The following is a 19436-nucleotide window of genomic DNA, read 5'->3' as shown; positions in this document are numbered from 1 at the left end:
CTGGGCCAACATTGCATTTCCTGCGTTCCTGCCTCGGCCGCGGCCGTTCCCATCAACGACAACTCGTGGGAGGACCACACATTTGCCGCACTCGCGATTGTGTGGGAGAGAGACAGAAACTCTTTCATGCTTGCAACCAATAGGGAAATTTACTGGGGGACTTGTCTAGCGCGGATGTCTATCTCACCCTTTACCTGAAACAGCATCTGCATGGACATCACACACACACACACATTGCACACAGACAAGCGATGAGATGAGCAATATGTTCGTGACCGAACGTTTGTTGATGATGATTGCGGCGTGCGTGTGTATGCTGATCAGCTGCTGTTGCTGTTTTTCTCTCTCGAGTCCATCGCCGTCGACACGACGTCAACATCAACGTGAACCATCGCGACGCTCTGTGCGCTGGTGTGCCTGTCATGATCATTACGCCTCTCATCACGTGCTAGACACAACACTCTCACAACAACATATATGTTCATGTAACGTGGGCCCAAATCCGCTGGGGAATCCCCGACACCAACACCAACGCCCTCCCCCCATCCTTCCTTGTCCGCCCAGCTGCAATCCTACGTGCCTGCCCCTGAAGATCGCAAGAAGGAATATTGGTATGTGACGATGGGAGAGAGCAAGCAATAGGTCGCTGTGTCCCGATCCGGCAATCCCACTTCCTACTCTCCCACGCGAACACCTCGAAGACCCCAAACAAAAGATGGTGCTGTAGTCATCATCAATTGCCGTCAACCGAAACCATCGAGATGTGCTGAATAACCCTCGATGACAAACAATGTATGTATCTCAATCACACACATATCTCACCCTCAGGCTCTCTCTCACTCTCTCTCTCCCTGTGTTGAATCGACGGTCCGAATTGCCCCTCGCGCGTCGGTCGATCAAGCCGGCTAGCGGCCAAATCGAGTGCCACCCACCACCAGATTTGAGGAGGTCTCCTCAGCCGGAACAGCGAAAGATAGGAGAAGGCTTCTGAAGGAATTGGCGTGAAGAAACGATGGGGCGGAAGAGTGCGCCCATGGCGTACCAGGAATCATTATGATACGGTATGATAACACCCTACACGCTCTCGAACTTTTGCAACAGTACGAGATCTTCTTCTTCACACACTGGTTGGTAGACGTCCCACGACTTTCGCGCAGTATGCCTTTTCGACGCCAATGCCCTTCAATCAATCCCACCAGCATCACTTCATCGCTCACACACCTCGGCTGTCGAGTTTCATGCTTCTCCATCCACGCTGGGATCGGTATGTATGCACGCTCGATCTCATCATCAAAGTCCTGCCGTACATTCGTCCGACGGCAAAATTTGTATATGTGTATTGTGGCCTATACAATGTAGCAAAGTTAATCGCTCGTGCTGCTGCCCGCCGCCGCCGCCTCGTCCTGTTGTGGCTAGTGAGGATAAATTTACATATACATCCCTTGATTGAATTGATGAGGATCTAGACTCGTGTGATTGAGGCTTGCATGGATGCTGCTATATCGAGCACATCTCACCTTCGCCCTGCTCTCAACATCATCAGTCTCTCACCATCGAAGACGTGAGAACCAGGCGCTCGTGCATGTGAGGATGCTTGTTGTTGATTATGACGGCGTCGGTGGCGGCGGCTGTCTCTCGTCAGCACTAACATGAGTGAGGCTCGAATATCTCGTTGCGGACAGTCGTGTGTACTTCAGAACGGTCGGCATACACAGGAATTGGAGGGCAGGGGACGCCTCTCACGGTGGCATGTTGAGGCAATGGCTCCTTCCATCGGACACCATAGTGTTCCTAAACGAACCCTCCCCACAATCTGCACCATTGCCTCACCTCTCACCGGAGACGATGAAACACAAATCATCAGCAGCCCTGGAGACTCTGGTGAACTCTGCCCTACACATCGTCTCATTCGTACCCTAGAAACCTCGACCGATTCGTCCACATCTACCGAGACATTGTCTCACACCATGGAATTGTTCACCAGGGCCGGATCCATAGGTCATCGGAAACCCTTCGTAGCCACGTCCGCCGGCAGAAAGCCCTGAAGTCCTCACTGCTTGTGGGCGTCCGGGATGAAATTCGCGCCGCTGTTTGAAGCCAAGATGGAGCGCGAAGGGCCGGAGGGAAAACTTCCAGACGAAGCAGGGCCGGGCAAGCAGGGCTCGAGATCTGGTGTTCGGTCACATCTTCGCTTTCGGCGCTCATGGCAGTGTGGTGGAGTTTCACCATGACGGCCGCAGCCAAGTCCTATGGGAGTGGAGAAGTTTTCCAGACTTTTTCTGCACTCCAGCATTTGGGGCCATCCGCTACTGTACGCTCGTCGGCGCCACGTCTCGGGACTCTGACTATTGGCTGTGAGGTAGAATGGCCCCGTCGACGAGGCAGATGGTTTCGGTCTGGCCTGCCCTCGTCGCCATCGGGCCCTGCGCGAACGGGGGAAATCACCGACAACGGACTCGTGGATACACTATTGTAGAACTGTCTATTATGGCTAGGCTTGCGCCTTGGTCCTTGTAGACTCGTTTGGAGACGACAGGAAACTAAGGGTTGTTTGATGTTTCGAAGTGAGACCTCACGACCTTTTCTGCCCTGGATGGTTGTAACCTACCCAGTATTCTTCGTAACGCGTACAGTACGACGGCGGTACTGCTCTAGCCATAGTCCGCCACGGTCAATCGGTTCTCCACATGGGTGTTTGGCTACATGTTGCAGAACACCGCGCTCAAAACTCAACCGCTATTGATCGTGCGTGGCGCGGCAGAGTGACATGGCAGGAAACGTTCTGGAGGACAAACCTTCCTCCCTGATGCGGAATGAGGTCGCGTGACGACCCTCGGATGCCAATGCAGGCCACGCCCGGCCACGAAACTGGTTGTTTGGCACGACCTCTCATGAGAGCCACTCTTTTTCGGAAGTCTTCTTCATGATACCGGGTAACGTGCTAAAACCAACCCTGAACCACTGGACAAGACTTCGAAACTAGAACTACAACTGCGTTGGCGTGATGAACAGAAGCCGCCAGCCTTGCCACCGCCATGAAGAGAGCCAAGCTGCGGTACGCGTGTGGTTGTCAGAAAACATCCAGTACCTGGGTAGGTAGATGGGGAATCAACGTTTCATCAACTGACCAGGTGACGATGCGGAACCGTTTGGGCAGATGCCGCCAGGTTCGCAACGTGTATTCCCATCCATCCCTGAACCAGATTCCGTGAATGCGTGCGGCTGAGATGGGTGGGTAACCCTAGGCTTCCTCACGTACTGTAGATCTTCATGAAGCCACAGCCACAACAGGCAATTGCAGATAGGATTCGATGTCGTCTCGTTTATTGTACCAGAGTCCGAAAGAAAATAAACGTTTGCTTCCCCGGCGGGATTTCTTATCCTGCATTCTCCTGCCATGCGTGAGGCGTCATCACTCGCCGCGCCGCTGGAGGGACTACCATTTCCTTGCAACGAGCTGGCTGAGAGTCGAGGACTTGACATCACCTCTCGAATCGACGTTCAAGGAGTGCATTACATAACATAGGGTGTTGCCTCCTCGCATCCAGGCATTGGAAATGAATCCGTTAATGAGTGAGGAAGCCATGCCACGTGCTGTAGAGGGCCCAGCAATATACAGTACGTAAAGGCCCTCCGGACAGACGGAAAGCGATGTCGTGGTCATTCGCACGGATGATGAACCTGATCGTTGCCATGGAAGGAAACCACCCTGAGGTGAGGCGAGAGCCAGAACAGGCAAATCAAAAAGGTGACACACAGTGAGATCATCGCCCGTCATCAACGAGAAAGCACACATCGTCACATTCCCCAAATATCCTGGTCGGAGGCAAGGCACCATCCTCGTCCCGCGTTCCGATAATCAATTCTCGGGATACTCTTCAGGAGGGGGAAAGCAGACCACAAGGGAACTAGTCGACGGCCTCGAATGTCCGAATAACAACAAATAGACTACTGAATTCGTACAACTCAAGCACGAGAATCCTCCAATCCCACTAGATGTTGCTGCCCGAGCGGAAGGCATCCATCCACGCCGCTCGCCGCATCGTCCCATCTACCACCGCTACCAACACCACCCAACCTCGGCCTTGACGTAAAAGCCATAGAACCTGATCATCAAAAACACATGTCATATGCAACGCAGCCCACTCGGTATACATTGACCCGTGACCGGGCACAAGCCCTAGAGAGCAGAGGATTCTGCGATTTCTCCAGAACTGCACGACCATGAATCCAGAGATCCGCCGGTCCGAAACATTTTAATCTATGGATTTCAGCAAAGCTGGCAAGCCGATGATGTTATCGGTTTCGCCTTCGGCGAGATCTTCTCGACGAGACGAAGTGAATATATCGATTGATTGACTGATGGATTGACTGATTGATTAGACCTCTCGGTATGAGCTGGGATCATCTCGATAGATGACTAGTAGCAGGTCCGAGTGGAGCAATTCCTACAGCCATTCCGTGTCGCCGCGACGAGGTCCGGAAGGCAGAAGAGTCCATGAAAAGCTCACGGGATGTGTATCACAAAACCAGCCGCCGTCAGGTGTAGGAGGAGACGATGACCCTCGAGTGAACGTAATCAAGTGAATATGACGTCGTGCGCATTCGTCGTTGACAAGTGTCCAACTTCCGTGGAGCTGAGATGACGAACCCGACGGTGTGTTCGAGGGCCACGTCGGAAGTAACATCGAGGAAGATTTCCCCAAGCGAGAGGATTGCGAAAGGAATGGCTTCGTGAGTGACGAGTCGTGATCATGGAGGAATGTTGAATGCTAGCATTCTGTCGCCCTAAGTGGACAGACTCCGAAGCCCGGAACTGTAGATCCCCCTTCCTGGCGCTGTTTCAATTCTCACGGGCAGGTAGCATGGAATGATATCTCTCAGTAAAGCAGCGCGGAGAGGGGAAGATTCAATCCATGGCTGGCGAAGAGGAGCGAGCCCGAATCATTCTCGACGAGAAGGACAGGCGATGTGATGTACAAACGGCCCACGGGGAGAAAGAAAAAATCAAACCAACAAGTCCTGCGATCAGATGGTAGTGGGACCAGCAGGAAGAAAACGCTCATCCATCAAACCCCGAGTAGCGAGGGATAAATAAATCCTCAGACTTTCCCACTCGTATTTCGGTAAAAGATGCATTTCGGACAGCTTCGTTCCGGCACTCGCATTTCTGTTCTCAATCTATTCAGCAGACGGGCCTTCTTCCCACGCATCCATCCCGAGGGAAGCAAGGGGGGGGGGGGGGGGCGAATCCAGGCCGACTCGGCATTCCACGGCAGCGATGCGAAAGACCGATTGAAAGCCTCGCAGCAGCGCCCAGGGGTTCGTTGGAGAAAACGAAATGTGATCTGCAGGATGCCAAGAGGGCTGGTATCGCGCCTGTGGGGTCGATGACCCCCGGAGCTGGAGCGAGGCGTTGTGTGTTTTGCGATGGGGGACAGCAGCGCGATGCAAAAGGGGGAAGGTTGGAAAGCCACCGCCGCCCACGCGAAGAGGGGAAACAGAAAAAGAGAACCGTGTCGAAGGCCCTTCTCGACGGAAGCAAGACTGACTGAGTGTGAGAGAGAGGAGGAGGGAGGGAAGGAGGAAACTTGCTTCGATGGCGGAATAAGACTATCGTGATGGTCGGGGCTGATGATGATTGAGAAGTCCTTCCAATTCGGATTTCCCTCTCGCTCTACAGCATCTGAGGTACAAATAGAAGAAAAGAGTAATTTTCAGCGCTACGTCGTGATCGGCATCATTTACCCATTCGGGGGACCCCCCTCCATCTGCCAACAACACCCAACCTTCTCCTGTTTGACAAGCGACACCTCCCGCACACACGCCCCCGGGCCAGATGAACGGTGTCATACACACAAACACACATACCAAGACCCAATCTCTCTCTCCTTTCCATCACACCCTTTTTTATGAACACCCCCTCTCTCTAACCGGTTCCGCTGACGGCGAGCTTCATGAGATGATCCATGAAGGTCTGCAAGCTGACATCGTCGGTGAAGATGGTCTGGGCGGTCTGGCTGACGCCGCCGTAGCTGGAGGTGGTGTGGGTGGTGGAGGGGTTGAGTTTGGCGTAGAGGAAACGGGCCTGGGAGCCGCCGGCGTCGCAGATGACGAAGCGAGGCAAGGGGAAGCGGTCTTGGATGAGGTCCTGTGGTTTTTACGAAAAAGAAAACAAGGTTAGAGGAGGAGGAAAAAAAGACGTTGTTCGAGGGAAGTGGGGCTTGAATGGGGATCATTCTTCTTCTTTTTCTTCTTATTCTGGGGCAGGGAGGGGATATACATACCTTTGCGTCGTCCTTGGGCGCTTGGAGCAGCTCTTTGAAGTTCTCGTAGCCTTCTTGGTCCTGGTATCCGGCCTTCCGCCACTCGGCCATAGTCTCGCCGTGGAAGATGAGGATGTGGAAGAAAGAGTCCAGCAGGAGGATGGTCTGGGGTTGGATCGAGGTCGAATCCAGCAGGACCGGAACGGCGCCATCCTGATCGAACGTGTACGAGTCGAGCGTGGGTTGAATCATGATGAGCGAGTTGGAGACATCCTCGTGGTTGAGGACGTGACGGTAGAAGGCCGTCTCGTCGGGCGAGTTGTTGAAGACCTGTAAGAATTGCGAGCGACGGAGATGGAACATGAATTGCGGGTAGAGGGTGAAGTTCTTCTCGAGGCGGAAACTTGATGCGTCGTCTTTTCGGTATTCGGCGAATCGCGAGCAGAGGCGGATGAGCATGCGGTCCACCCATCGGAGGACATCTGGTCCGTCGTCGACCTCGGCTTTGAAGACGGCGATTCGGCTCATCAGAGCGGCGGCGGCTTCTTGATCGAATTGTTGAGCGATGGCCGGGTCGCCGCTAGGTCCGCTCATGTTCCTGCCGACGGTGGTGACGCGGAGATGATATTGACCCTCGCTGTGCTGGTAGTATGTGAGGAATTGGATCAGACCCTTTTGAGGGCCCTGCTGCATTGGCGCGACGGGTCCTCCTTGGTTGGCAATCTCAAAGTAGATACCATATGATGCAGTGGGGTCAACGGAGCACATCTTCCAGCTGCATGTGTTACCGATACCGCATTCGGTCTCACCGACTGACGCCGATTTCTTGTTTAATGAGATGGCGTGGCCGATCAGACCAGTCACCTTGAGCTCCTTTGTGGTCAAAACCTCAAGCGATGCATTGAAACCCATGGTCAAGTTACCATCAGCGTCACTGTCGAAGATCTTCGAGAAAGATTGCCGGAAGATGGAGGCAGTAAACGAATCGGCAAGGATGATGTGACCGCCAGTGTTGTTCGGTAGACATTTCATCTCGAGGAGACCGACCTGGTCGAGACATCCAGCGAAAATGTCCACGACGTGTCCGTTATGTGCGGTCCGTTTCGCGAGTGCATCGTAGAACTTGAGAGCCTTTTTGTAGTACTTGATGTTGTCCTTGTCGATGTCGTGGTGAGAGCGCATCTGCTCCTTGAGCTCTGTGTTGACGACCATACCTGGACCCTCGGTCGCAGGTCCACCGGTGAAGAGCATGATGCGTGCGCCCGAGTTCTGAAAGCTAGTCTCGAGCAGACCCACCGCGACCGAGAGTGCAGCTCCTGTACATCGAACAGCACGCTTGTCGTTGGCAACAGGCCATGGATCTCTCTGGAGGCTCTCCAAGATGCTGGTCAATTGAGCTTCGCACTGCTGGACTGGCAGGAGGAATCGCGTTTGTGCGCCGCCCACCGGACCTGGAGCTGGGCGTCCCGGTTGAGGCTGCATCTGAACACCAGGCCGAGCACCCGTGGCAGCCGCCAGGCCGAGCATCTCCTGAACTTGCTTGGCGCCATAGTCTTTGCTCCCGCGGAACACATATGACTTTGCACATTCGGTGTAGCCCAACTCGTGGACCTGGGCCATGGTACCATAGGTGATCAGTCCCACGAGCGCATGTGGAGGAAGGAAAGAAAGGACGGTGATGATGCTGTCGCGCAAAGCCTTCAGCGAATCCTCCTCCTGGCAGGTATCCACGACGAAGACAAAGATCGGCGGCGTCGGTGCAGGTCGCGCCAGGCGGTACTCGATCGTCGTGCTGCTCGGGTGAAGCTCCGGCGGGATGGTGGTTTCGCTGATGTCCTTGTAGTGCGGCGGCAGGCCATTTCGCTGAAGACAGAAGGGACAGATCCATATCCGAGCTCGCATGTCAACCTGACAGAAGGGATTGAGGACCGCTCGGCAGGGCGCCTTGCAGGTGACGGGCTCATATTGAAGTGGTGGATTGGCTTTCTCTTTTAGAGGTGTGTACAGGGCACCGATGGGGACGACCAGCCGACTGGCCTCCATGCGGGTGGAGGGAAAGGTGTTCCATGATAACCTGATTCCGTCATTGTCTTCGATGTCCGACCATTGCTCTTTCAAAGCTTCGTAGTCCATGGTGACTGGTGTGGAGCGGTGTGTGTGTGTTGAGAGGCAATGTGCGATTGGAATTGGATCGCAACAGCGGCGGCGGTGGGGGAAAGGTACAGTAGTTGGAATTCGGTAGATCGCTGTCGTGGCTTTCCCGATACGATTGTCGGGGGTTATCGAGTTGCGCGCCAACAGACGAGGTGGTCGATTGATGTGTATATATATATATATATATGTGTGTGTGTAGAGGAGACAGACGTCGAATGTCGTTGCCTTCCGCCTGGCAATCGCTCACAATCAACCGTGAATGCTGATGTTGGGGTGTTGTGATGAGTATGCTGGAGCGGTGATATGACCACGCTGTAGCCTTCTGTAGCCTCTCTCTCTCTCTCACACACACACGCTTTCTCACTGTGGAGCGGAGTATGGACAAGTATCTCCAACTCAGCTGCGGCCGCCATCACCCACCTTTTCGCCAAGCCGAGGGTTTCCCAGCGGCGGCAGCGGGAATCCCGTGTGCGGGCTGGAATTCACTACTATTACTACTGTTGTCGAGTTTCGTCTTCTCTTCCTTCTTTCTTTTCTCCTCCATCTACAATAAGATGCCAGCTTTAAACACATTACTACTGATCGACGGCGGGCTTCTTCGTGATGGCTTGACCGTTTTCGCGCTGGCATAGATGGAATTACGTCCCATGGCTGGGCACCTGGCCTTGAATCTGCAGGAAAGGCGAGGAATCAGCAGAGGTCACAACTCTTTTTTTCTTCTTCAAATTTGATTCTCTTCGGATCGTGTGTGGGTGTCGAGATAGCAGGAAGGATTGTGTATACGAACTATACAACCATGGATGTGTTACATTGAACTGCCATCCAACATGCTGAGAGTGTCGCGTGCTCGCTAAGCGATCGCCGGACGAGTTCGAGAGGCATTGGAGAGCGCAAGACATCTGATTGTCACGATGTAGATCACATGGCCGTCAGCGCAGTAATGTTCATGTATCAGCGTGCTCTTTGGCTATTTCACCCCAGAGATGATCAATTCTCCTCCTGTTCTCCTCCCATCGCACCCAAGCCACGCCTTGCAACAAGCAATCGGCAAGATCATCAAGTTTCCCTCCAGCAATCTGTCTCGCACTTCCTCTCACTTTTTCCGTACGAAATGCCTCCGCCATCTCCGCCGCCTGGCCCTGAAAGTCAATCTTGACATCGGACTCTCCCGTGATCCAGGACTTCACCACCGCGATCTTATCCTTCTTCTCCACTTTCTTTCGTAATACCGTGCCGTCACTATATGCATGTGCGCGCAGGAAGAGATCCGAAGGAGGCTGTAGTGGGACATCTTCGCTCGGGACCCAGAATCTCGCCACTCGCGCGGGCTCGACGGCATGCACCATAGGAGATGAGGAAGAGGTTTTCCTCTCTGACCTGGTCTCACGCAGCGTCTCGAGACATGCCCACATCATGCTCTCCAACATGTTGACGCGGACCGTCCACTCCTGAATCGCGGCGGCTCCACCCGAACGGAAGCGCTGTCGTTCGATCAGAATCGCGTCAGGACGAAGGGCCAAGAGTTCTTGCGTGACTTTATAAGCCGTAGTGGAAAGACTCTCAGGCGAGAATGCGTTTCTTTCGAAGGTCGATTTTGCCTTGACTTTACGTCGCTTGGGCTTCGCCTCGTCATCGACCTCGCTGGAAGCCGCCTCCTCCTCAAGCTCTGTTGGCGCAGGCATGGACATGCGTGCAGCCAGATCCATCCTCGTCCAGGTGTCCACTTTGAAAGACAAGGGCTTGCCGTCATATTTGGTAGAGCTTCGAGCCGGGGTCTCAATGGCACAATATGCCAGATTGCGAATGCCCATGTCGACGCTGACAATCCTCTGACTTGCTATTCGAGATTTGGATCTAGCGGAGGCTCTCTCGAGGAGGATCTTCTTCAATTCAGTCTTTGTTCCGGTCGATGGTAGGCCCGTCAGGAAAGCCCAATATTTGAAGTGCCATGATTTCAGCGCGTTCGCTGCGGATTGGCTCATGATATGAAATGAGGGCGGGATGCCTCTTCGTCTGGTTACGTGACAATGCGGGAATTACTTGATTCAACCATCTCGTTACTGCATCATCTCGTGTTGGATTCTGTTGATGGATCCACCACTCGTCTCGCCCGTGTGATGGTCGTAACCAGATCTCGTGTTCTCCAGAACGGTACTGCAGCATGTCTGGACAAACGCATGGACCATCTTCAATTGAGTCCAGGAGTTCCCAACAGAGAGGTGATTCAAAGTCTCGAGAATCCAGTCTATAATAGAATCGGATGTATGGATGAATGATCTGTGCAATTCATAACCCACCATTCCCTCCTTTTGCTGCCTTTCCAAAGCTGGTATCGTTGACCTCGTCTCAGCACAGCACATGAAACAGCCCTGTTAGCAGCGTGACAAAGGTATCCGAATCTGGGGAAACGCCGCCGAAGAAGCTTACGTAGTGGCTGGTTATAATTAGGCATGATACCTCGTCTCGACGACCGCAGTAAGCTCCGAACTATTCCCTTGGTAGTAAACCATCTCACGGCCCTTCAAATTCCCTCTTTGACCATGAACAAAATCTAAAGTTTCCGGCGACGATGTCATGGCCAACGACAATCCCACCGCCCGACGACCCGCCCAAGGGAGTCCCCAGCAGGCCCGAGAGAGCCATGCGGAGGAAGAATCCGAAGGCCTCCTGTCCGAGGTGACACACGAGCAACGACGCCAGAGTCCTTTCCAGGAGAAACCATCAGTGCCGAGGAGACAGTCGGCGATCGCACAACCGCGAGTCGACGGCACCCCGAGAACACAAAACCGCGTGCGATTCGACGTGATCGAACCTCCGCCACGAACCGGACAGATCACCACCGGCGCGGCGCACGCGGAGGATAACTGGCTAGACGAGGAGGATTACCTGAATGACAACGATGGCTCCAGGGAAGGTTCGGGCCAGCGAGCGCCTCTGTTGACGGACATCCAAGCGCCCAGCGTGGCACTGGCCAACGACCTCTCCTTCAACGCGGAAGATTTGCTCGAATCGGCGCGCCCGAAGAGCGGGCTGAGCAGCGCGTTCATGAACATGGCCAACAGCATCATCGGGGCGGGGATCATCGGACAGCCGTATGCGTTCAAGCAGGCCGGCCTGCTCACGGGCATCACCCTGCTGATCGTGTTGACCGTCACGGTGGACTGGACGATCCGCCTGATCGTGACGAATTCCAAACTCAGCGGGGCCAACTCTTTCCAGGCGACGATGGAGCATTGTTTTGGGAAATCGGGCCTGGTCGCGATTTCGATCGCGCAGTGGGCGTTTGCGTTTGGGGGCATGATTGCCTTTTGTATCATTATCGGCGACACGATCCCGCATGTTTTGACGGCGGTCGTTCCGGGTTTGGACGACCTGCCGGTGTTGTGGCTGCTCGCGGATCGACGGGCGATCATTGTGCTTTTTGTATTAGGGATCTCATATCCCCTCTCACTCTATCGAGACATCGCTATGGTAAGAAATTCCGAGGGAAAGACTCAAGAAAAGATCGATGAGACAGAATACTGATCCTCCTCCTCTTCACAGCTCGCCAAAGCCAGCACTCTGGCGTTAATCAGCATGATCATCATCATATCCACCGTCATGATAGAAGGTCCCATGATGCCTTCCGAATTACGCGGACAGCTACGAGGCAGTCTGCTCATCAACGACGGCGTCTTCCAGGCGATTGGAGTCATCTCCTTCGCCTTCGTCTGTCATCACAACAGCCTCCTCATTTACGGATCCCTCAAAACCCCCACGATGGATCGCTTCGCCAGAGTGACTCATTGGTCGACGGCCATTTCGATGGTTGCATGTCTCGGCATGGCGCTCGCGGGATACCTTTCATTCGGCGACAAGACGCAGGGGAACGTGCTGAACAATTTCCCGACCAAGAACATCATGGTCAACATCGCACGGCTGTAAGTTGCTCCCTTCCATGTCTTCCTTTTGACAACACACCCCCTCCCGCAAGCCTCCCCGACATGCATCCACAAAACGACGATCTGACGAAAGCCCGTCCTCGCAGCTGCTTCGGCCTGAATATGCTCACGACCCTGCCGCTCGAATGTTTCGTCTGCCGCGAAGTCATGACGGAATACTACTTCCCGCACGAACCCTTCCAGCCCAACCGCCACCTGATCTTCACGACGTCGCTGATCCTCAGCGCCATGGGCATGGCGCTCATCACCTGCGACCTGGGGATCGTCTTCGAACTCGTGGGCGCCACCAGCGCGTGCGCCCTGGCCTATATCCTCCCGCCGCTGTGCTTCGTCAAGTTGACCAAGAAGACATGGCGCGAGAGCTGGGAGGTCAGCGCCGCGTACGCGTGTATCGGGTTCGGGGGCGTGGTCATGGCGATTAGCCTGTGGCAATCGGGGATGAAGATCCTCTCGGGGGAGAGCGGCGGGGGGACATGTTCATGAGTGTGTGTGATGATGGTATCTCGTTTTATCGTTTGGTATTGTTTTTTCTGCTTTCTCTCTCAAGAGAGTTTTTCGTCGAATTGTGATGCCCCCCTTTTCTCAGCGCAAAACCCAACAACAACGAGCTTATGTCGTAGTAGCTGTTTTTTCTTCTTCCGAAAAGTGAAATTCCATGAACCTTCCATTCTATCCCTAAACAAGCATAATAAAGATTCTCCATAATCTCTGCCCTTCGATCCAGAGCATCCCCTTTCTCAAAAGTCCCCATCATCATCCTCTCACCCCCTCCCTCAACTCCCCCGCCAACCTACTTCCCCAAAACCTCCCCCTCCCTCCAAACGATCCTGCCCTCCATCCCGCCGTCCACGCTGAAGCACTGGCCCGAGACATGGCCGCTGGCGCGGTGGCTGGCCAGGAAGGCGACCATGCGGGCGACATCCTCGGGCTGGGCGATCTTCCTCAGCGGGACGGTGCCCTGGGCCTCGAGGTACAGCTCCCGCGGGTCGTCCAGCCGGTCCCCGATCAGCGCCGTGTTTACCCACCCGGGCGCCACCGCGTTGATCCTCGCGAGGCGGTTGACCCGCACGATCTCGTTCTTCACCGTCGGCACCAGCCCGTACTGCAGCCCGGCCTTGCCCGACGCGTATTCGGCGTGCCCGGCCTGCCCGAACTTGCCGCATTCGCTGCCGGTCACGACGATGGCGAGGTTGGGGAGTTCCGTGACTTCAGCATCCTTCTGATCGGGGTCGTGGGAGAGACCCCCCTGGGAGGCGATGGCCGCCAGGAGGAAGTGTTTGATGGTGAGGAAGGTGCCGCGGACGTTCACGCGGTAGACGTCCTCCCAGGTCTCGAGGGGCAGTTCCCAGATGTTGGGGTGGTTCTGCTCGTTGGTGATGCCGGCGTTGGCGCAGAGGATGTTGATCGGGCCGAAGCGGGACACGGCCGAGCTCATGGCGCTGCTGATGGACTCCTCCGAGGAGATGTCGCCGCTGACCGTGAAGATGTTGGGGTTGTCGTCCGTGGCGGTCGCCGGGCGGAGGTCGTGGGCGGTCACTCTGCAGCCGGCGGCTGGGGGGTCGGGTTAGTTGGACATGTTCGATGTGGTCGGGATGGGATTTGTTGGTGCTGGATTTGAAGGAGACTCGTACCGAGGAGTTCTTTGACGATCGCTTGACCGATTCCTCCCTGTGCTCCCGTCACAAAGGCGTGCAATCCCTCGAGGGCTAGGAATGACATCTTGATGTGCTGGTTTTCGTGATGACGAGAGAAGATATGGTGTGGTGTTCGAGAGGTTTTCGGACTTTACTTTGATTCCGTTTTCGTCTTGCGATGGGGACTGGATATCAGGACAAGAGAAGAAGGAGAGAACGTTGCTGACCACAGGGAAAGAATTCTATACCATTCCGATCAGGTTTATCTGCTTTATATATGTTTTCCAGTGGAAGTCCATCCATCCGCCCGGAGTCCAACAATCCTGCCCACCACCATCCCATGGGGATCTCCTTTCGCTACCAATTTTCTCTCTCCACTCCAAATCAGGACGTCCCCTCGCCGCGAAAATGACGACCGAGACGCAGCAGGGTAGAAGGAAAATGACGACCGAATACAAAGAGGACTTTATGAGCAATGACGACCGCTTACGAAACCCCGTCTCCCGAATGACGACCGCTTAGAAATCCCTCCCTCTTAGATGCATGGCAAGCATTTCCCGATGAAGGATAGAGTTTTGAGATCATCGCTTCCAATGTACGCTCGTGTAGAATAGAAGAGCAAGCCCGGAAGGGTAGACACAGGGCGTAGCATCTCTCCCTCTCTCTCTGTCTTCCTGATTCATGATGTCCCCGCTCTCCCTCTCACATTGTTTCTCTCTATAGGCTATAGGGCTGTAGTGGGGAGAGGACCCTGACAAAGTCAAGTCAAGTTCAGGGACGAACAACAACGCCACGCCACGCCACGCCGTACTTTCCACCCAGAATAAAAACATATCAAAGACCACAGGAAGCACCTATAATGCCAGGAGATGCGTGATGATGAGCGTATAAATACTGAGTCAATGACGGGAACAGTAGTGAGAATAAGGACAAGAATAGCTAGCCAGCCAGCCAGCCTGTATACGCGGAAAGAGGAGGAGGAGGACCGAAACTACCTACCACGTGGGTCTTTTAATAAACCGACCTAGAGGGGACTCAGAGAAAGTCCCTGGAGGGACATCGAGGGATTATTAACTCCTACCACTCTCCTGTAACGCTGAGAATAGAACTTTATCACGGCGTACTGCGTACTGCGCGTGGCGGCGGCGGCGACTGCTTGGCAACAGCGGCGGCGGCGGTGGCGGTGGTAGATACTGTAGACCATTTCCACCGCCCTTCGTCGCCTTTCGCCTCTCGCCTAATCCTCGGAGGAGTCGGGATCGGAAGGACCGGACGGATTCAGGCATGGCATTTGGCATTTGGCATTGGCAATGGTATTGGTGTTGTGCAATTATGCATCACAGTATTAGCAATTGTGCAATCGGTGGCAGTGACATTGGCGTGGATATCGTGCGGACAAAAGGGAAAGTGAGGTGAGAAGAAGGTCACTGATACATACATACATACATACATACATATACGCATATAGTAAATGCACAGCACAGCAGCAAACAATGATATATGCAGTACATCCCGTAATAAAGACACCTCGGAAGAAGACGAATGACGATGGAGACAAGAAATCAATCGCGGCAGTAGCATTGGTAGAATCAATAATAGAATCAATAGTAGAAGTAGTAGAATTAGTGATAGAAAGTAACCACCTAGATAGACAGATGGATAGATGAGAACAAGAGAGAAGCTCGGGGATAACAACAACAACAACAACAACGATGATGATGCAAACACGGGGATGGGGATATCATGCCCTCCAGGGCTCCTTCCATTTTCCATTTTCCATTTTCCATTTTCCATTTTTCCCCTCTCGTACTCTTGCTCTTGAATTTTTTTTTTCTGCTTAATTCTGTTCCTTTTCCCATTCCTTTCCCCATTTCCTTTTGTTGCTCCTTTCATCATTCCCTCCTGCGAGTTGGACATACATCCACTGCCCTGTAGCTATGGAGAGAGAAGAGAGAGAGGGAAGTAATCCAGCAGGCAAGCAGGCACGCACGCACGCACGAGGAGACACAAGTACAGTATATAATAAATCTTCTTCTTCCTCTGATTCTTCTGATTCTTCTTCTGATAATGACAATAACAATAATGATGATAGTGATGATAGTGATGGTAGTGACGACGATGGTGATGATGGCGGCGGCGGTGATAGTGGAGGGCGTGCGTGTGTGTGCGTGTGTTGTCGTCGTTGTCAACAAGATAGAATGATGCTCAAGAGACCGACAATGACAACGACGACAGCCCCGGGGGATTTTCGCGCGCAGTCCGTGGCCTTCCTCCCCGTGAGGAACGGCACCCGCCAAGATAAAATATTGTAAAAAAAGATAGTAAGATATGAAGAAAAGGGGAAGACACGAGAGATGAAATCCGAGTTGGACCCGTTCGCATCTAGAAGCTCCGCTCCGCTCCGCTCCCGTCCACCGCTCGCTCGCTCGCTCGTCCTCTCCCTTCACTCGATGCGTACGTACGTACGTCTAGAAATTCTGCGAGATGCCCGCGTTGCCCTGTGGGTAATTGCCCACGGGCGGCTGCTGGATGCGCGTGTTCCTCCGCGCCGAGACGTCCCGGACGACGGGCATGCCGGGGTCGTTCGGGGCGTTGTTTCCGCCGTAGGTGCCGTCGCCGTAGGGGCCGTGCTGCGTGTATCCGTAGCCGCTGTTGTAGTCGTAGGCCTGGCCGATGGGCAGGTCGGGGCGGTCGTCGGAGACGTCGGAGCGGGCGCCGCCGACGCCGGCCGCGGCGGAGTAGGTCGAGGAGGCGTTGGAGGGGCCGCGGCGCACGCCGTTGTTGTTGTTATTGGTGGCGGAGTGGCCTGCTGCGGCGGCGGCGGCGGCGGCGCCACCACCGAGGGCTGCGCCGCCGGCGATCGGACCTAGGCCCATCGAGCCCATTTCTTCGCTGGACATGGTCTCGCGGCGCGGGTCACGGGTCATGAGCGGGTCGCCGCTGTGGGCGTCGTAGCCGGGGGAGTGGGCGGAGGGACCGTACATGTTGCTGCCGGCGTCGGACAATTGGCCTTGGGTGTGGCCACCGCCGGAGAGGGTGGTGGACAATTTGCGACTGCTGGCGGCGCCGGCGACGGTGGTAGCTGCGCCCCAGCCGCGGTATCCGCCGCTGTGGTCTTCAGACATCTCGTGGCCGGCATCGCTACCGACGGCACCGATGGCGGGCAGGGTCGGGTCGTTGTTGGGGTTGTAGCCGTAGTCTTCAACTTCTTTCCGTCGGGCCTCTTCTGCGGCCTTGTTCTGTTTCCGCTTGCGCCAGAGGAGGATACCGACGATGATCAGGACGGCGACGACGACGATGGGAATCACCACAGCGATGGCGGTGATGGCGCCGGTGCTGAGACCGCCCGAGGACGACGGTGATGCGCTGGAACCTCCCGTCGCGATAGTCGTGCCACTTGCGGAGGTCGTCGAACTCGTGCGCGATGCTGTAGAAGAAGTGCTGTCACTCGTGGGTGGTACCGTCGAAGTGGTAAACACGATCTGGGTCGAGACTGGAGTTGTTGTGGCAGTGGCGGTCGGAGTGGTGCTCGTGGGCGATGTGGTCGTGATCGGTGTCGAAGATGTGGTCGTGGTCGTGGTGGTTGAAGATGGGCTGGTGGTCGTAGTCGTACTTGTGAATGATGACGAAGTCGTCGGCGATGTCGTCGTAGGTGTGGATGATGTGGTTGGGGCAGCACTGCTGGTCGTGGCCGGTGATGTGTTACCAGTAGTGGTCGCCGTGTTGGCGGTGGAGGTAGTGGCCGACATGGCGGTCGAGGATGCCGTCGAGGCTGTCGATGAGAGGATGTTATTAGTCGCGCTCGTCGCGATCGTCAATCGGTGATGGTGGTGTTGCGATTATGTCGCGGTCGTTGTATAGAAGGCCGACGACAATGGTGTATTGGGTGTCGATGGTGGTAATAATAATGAGTGGAATGATGGAGAGAGAGGATGAGAGAATGACAGTGTGCGTGTACGTGTGAGCGTGCGTGTGTGTGTGAAGCGGACCGCCCGCTTAGGCAGGATGTAGGAGGAAGCAGCAGCAGCAGCAGCGACAACAGTAGTGAAGGCCGCGAGGCGCAGTGCACGCAGCGAGACACGCACGCTAATCGTCGTTCGCCCACACGGACAGCAGCAACAACGTGCACACCCGCCGAGAAGAGAAGAAAAGGTCTCGGTTCTGTTCTTCCCTCCCCAATAATAGTTGGTTCACACGCGCGCAGGCAAGGTTTAGTTGAGCGCACTGGAAGTGTATGAGAAATTGAAAATAGAAAAGAGAGCAGGTGTACGCGGCTGTCTCTCTCTCTCCCTTGCTCGCTCGTATGCGCCCGAGGGAGGATCAGGGATCGAGACAGGCAAGACAAGGGTGGTGGGTAAACGAGTGTGTGATGAGTGACGAGTGGGAGGCGGTGGTAGTGAAGGAGAGGAGAGGAGAGAATAGAAATGATCAGCAGCGTCGTCGTCGTCGTCGCGCGCGAGCAGCCAGACACGCGCACGCAATCACCACCACCACCACCACCACCACATATAATAACCCCGAAACACGAGGTGTAGTAGTAGTAATGTTGCAGCGAGGAAGAGAGAATGGAAGAGACGCCAAATCCACCACCGCGAAATCCACCACTGCCTCGACAGTCAGGGTTATTACGAGTCGGTCCGGTCCAGTACAGTACAGACCAGTCCAGTACGGTGGTAAATAAATGAGACGAAACGAGGCAATAACTAACGCGCGCGAGAGAGAGAGAGACGAAACCATTTTCGAAATTGCACACATGCCTAGGTAGAGAGGGAAATGGGCGGTACGTACTGTTATCATTGTTATTATTGTTACTGCTGTTGTCGTCGCCGGTCGACGGTGCCAGTTGTGATAGTTATGGTAAAAGCCGACGGCGACGACGACGTTATTGCAGCAGCGATAGTGGTTGACGATGAACTGAACGGGTGTCGATGGTGATGATATTGATGCTCGACGGTGGTGAGATTGATGGTCGTCGTCGGCGGCGAATCGTCCCAAACAGCAGCAGCGGCAGCCCGCCCGTTGCGATCCAATCTAATCCAATCCAATCCCCTCACCAAATTTCGCCGGGGTGATTTTACCGCATGGGCCGTCACCTCCCCACCCTACCCTGCAGCAGCAGCCGCTTCCAACCAACCAACAAGACGAAAACAAGCAAATCCTCTCCTCCCGGGCCTGTCTGTCCGTCCGTTCGCCTGGGTGGGTGGGTGTCGGTGTGTATCTACTAGGTACAATAATAAATCTATCGGCGCAACGGTCGAGTTTCTGCTCGGCGACCGAACGGTGATGAACACCTGCAGGTACAGCACAGGATGTTCACCCAGCGGATGGATCCCTTCTTCCTCCTCCTGCTTGATTATCACCAGGGACAACTTCCGCGTCGGTGATGACCACAACAGACAACAGTCCTCTCTCTCTCGGCCTGTGATGACGGCGTCCCTTTC

At 54.7% G+C, this 19436-nt stretch overlaps 9 protein-coding genes across 9 annotated transcripts; 4 read left to right on the top strand and 5 right to left on the bottom strand.

Moving 5' to 3' along the window:
* Nucleotides 1–198: 198 nt before the first annotated feature.
* Nucleotides 199–762, top strand: K489DRAFT_47170 (uncharacterized protein). Its single transcript, XM_033608646.1, has one exon. It carries the CDS (start codon nt 257–259, stop codon nt 617–619), a length of 363 nt encoding a protein of 120 aa, XP_033457153.1. The 5' UTR covers nt 199–256; the 3' UTR covers nt 620–762.
* Nucleotides 763–2124: 1362 nt separating this feature from the next.
* K489DRAFT_47160 (uncharacterized protein) lies at nt 2125–2599 on the top strand. The gene has a single exon (XM_033608645.1). The coding sequence runs from the start codon at nt 2204–2206 to the stop codon at nt 2474–2476; it is 273 nt and encodes a 90-aa protein (XP_033457152.1). The 5' UTR covers nt 2125–2203; the 3' UTR covers nt 2477–2599.
* A 1376-nt stretch (nt 2600–3975) lies between these two features.
* K489DRAFT_382870 (uncharacterized protein) lies at nt 3976–4225 on the bottom strand. The gene has a single exon (XM_033605479.1). It carries the CDS (start codon nt 4155–4157, stop codon nt 3993–3995), a length of 165 nt encoding a protein of 54 aa, XP_033457151.1. The 5' UTR covers nt 4158–4225; the 3' UTR covers nt 3976–3992.
* A 1343-nt stretch (nt 4226–5568) lies between these two features.
* Nucleotides 5569–8707, bottom strand: K489DRAFT_433582 (uncharacterized protein). Its single transcript, XM_033608520.1, has 2 exons — nt 6288–8707; nt 5569–6151 (listed from the first exon to the last, which is right to left on the bottom strand). Exons 1-2 carry the CDS (start codon nt 8397–8399, stop codon nt 5930–5932), a joined length of 2334 nt encoding a protein of 777 aa, XP_033457150.1. The 5' UTR covers nt 8400–8707; the 3' UTR covers nt 5569–5929.
* A 479-nt stretch (nt 8708–9186) lies between these two features.
* K489DRAFT_382868 (ribonuclease H-like protein) lies at nt 9187–10754 on the bottom strand. The gene has a single exon (XM_033605478.1). It carries the CDS (start codon nt 10400–10402, stop codon nt 9365–9367), a length of 1038 nt encoding a protein of 345 aa, XP_033457149.1. The 5' UTR covers nt 10403–10754; the 3' UTR covers nt 9187–9364.
* A 153-nt stretch (nt 10755–10907) lies between these two features.
* K489DRAFT_403482 (uncharacterized protein) lies at nt 10908–12844 on the top strand (the record flags this gene model as incomplete). The annotated part of the gene is made up of 3 exons (XM_033607091.1): nt 10908–11891; nt 11964–12340; nt 12394–12844. The coding sequence occupies exons 1-3, from the start codon at nt 10995–10997 to the stop codon at nt 12842–12844; spliced, it is 1725 nt and encodes a 574-aa protein (XP_033457148.1). The 5' UTR covers nt 10908–10994.
* A 469-nt stretch (nt 12845–13313) lies between these two features.
* On the bottom strand, nt 13314–14077 carry K489DRAFT_291771 (NAD(P)-binding protein; the record flags this gene model as incomplete). The annotated part of the gene is made up of 2 exons (XM_033600200.1): nt 13314–13912; nt 13993–14077. Coding segments are annotated over 2 exons (684 nt in total), but the record flags the coding sequence as incomplete, so codon positions are not given.
* A 1720-nt stretch (nt 14078–15797) lies between these two features.
* Nucleotides 15798–16385, top strand: K489DRAFT_46876 (uncharacterized protein). The gene has a single exon (XM_033608643.1). It carries the CDS (start codon nt 15933–15935, stop codon nt 16305–16307), a length of 375 nt encoding a protein of 124 aa, XP_033457146.1. The 5' UTR covers nt 15798–15932; the 3' UTR covers nt 16308–16385.
* Nucleotides 16386–16463: 78 nt separating this feature from the next.
* On the bottom strand, nt 16464–18792 carry K489DRAFT_390222 (uncharacterized protein; the record flags this gene model as incomplete). The annotated part of the gene is made up of 2 exons (XM_033606580.1): nt 16464–17767; nt 18780–18792. The coding sequence occupies 2 exons, from the start codon at nt 18790–18792 to the stop codon at nt 16464–16466; spliced, it is 1317 nt and encodes a 438-aa protein (XP_033457145.1).
* Between the last annotated feature and the right edge of the window lie 644 nt (nt 18793–19436).

Source organism: Dissoconium aciculare, assembly GCF_010015565.1.
Source record: "Dissoconium aciculare CBS 342.82 unplaced genomic scaffold K489scaffold_11, whole genome shotgun sequence".
NCBI lineage: Eukaryota > Fungi > Ascomycota > Dothideomycetes > Mycosphaerellales > Dissoconiaceae > Dissoconium > Dissoconium aciculare.
This window is presented reverse-complemented; position numbering and strand designations above follow the sequence as displayed.

Bases quoted from the DNA above. Each gene is read 5' to 3' on its own strand.
- K489DRAFT_47170 (XM_033608646.1), top strand. From the start codon at position 257: ATGAGCAATATGTTCGTGACCGAACGTTTGTTGATGATGATTGCGGCG.
- K489DRAFT_47160 (XM_033608645.1), top strand. From the start codon at position 2,204: ATGGCAGTGTGGTGGAGTTTCACCATGACGGCCGCAGCCAAGTCCTAT.
- K489DRAFT_382870 (XM_033605479.1), bottom strand. From the start codon at position 4,157: ATGTATACCGAGTGGGCTGCGTTGCATATGACATGTGTTTTTGATGAT.
- K489DRAFT_433582 (XM_033608520.1), bottom strand. From the start codon at position 8,399: ATGGACTACGAAGCTTTGAAAGAGCAATGGTCGGACATCGAAGACAAT. The intron at 6,152-6,287 runs GTATGTATATCC...TAAAAACCACAG, and splicing joins CGCCCAAGGACGACGCAAAG to GACCTCATCCAAGACCGCTT.
- K489DRAFT_382868 (XM_033605478.1), bottom strand. From the start codon at position 10,402: ATGAGCCAATCCGCAGCGAACGCGCTGAAATCATGGCACTTCAAATAT.
- K489DRAFT_46876 (XM_033608643.1), top strand. From the start codon at position 15,933: ATGGAGAGAGAAGAGAGAGAGGGAAGTAATCCAGCAGGCAAGCAGGCA.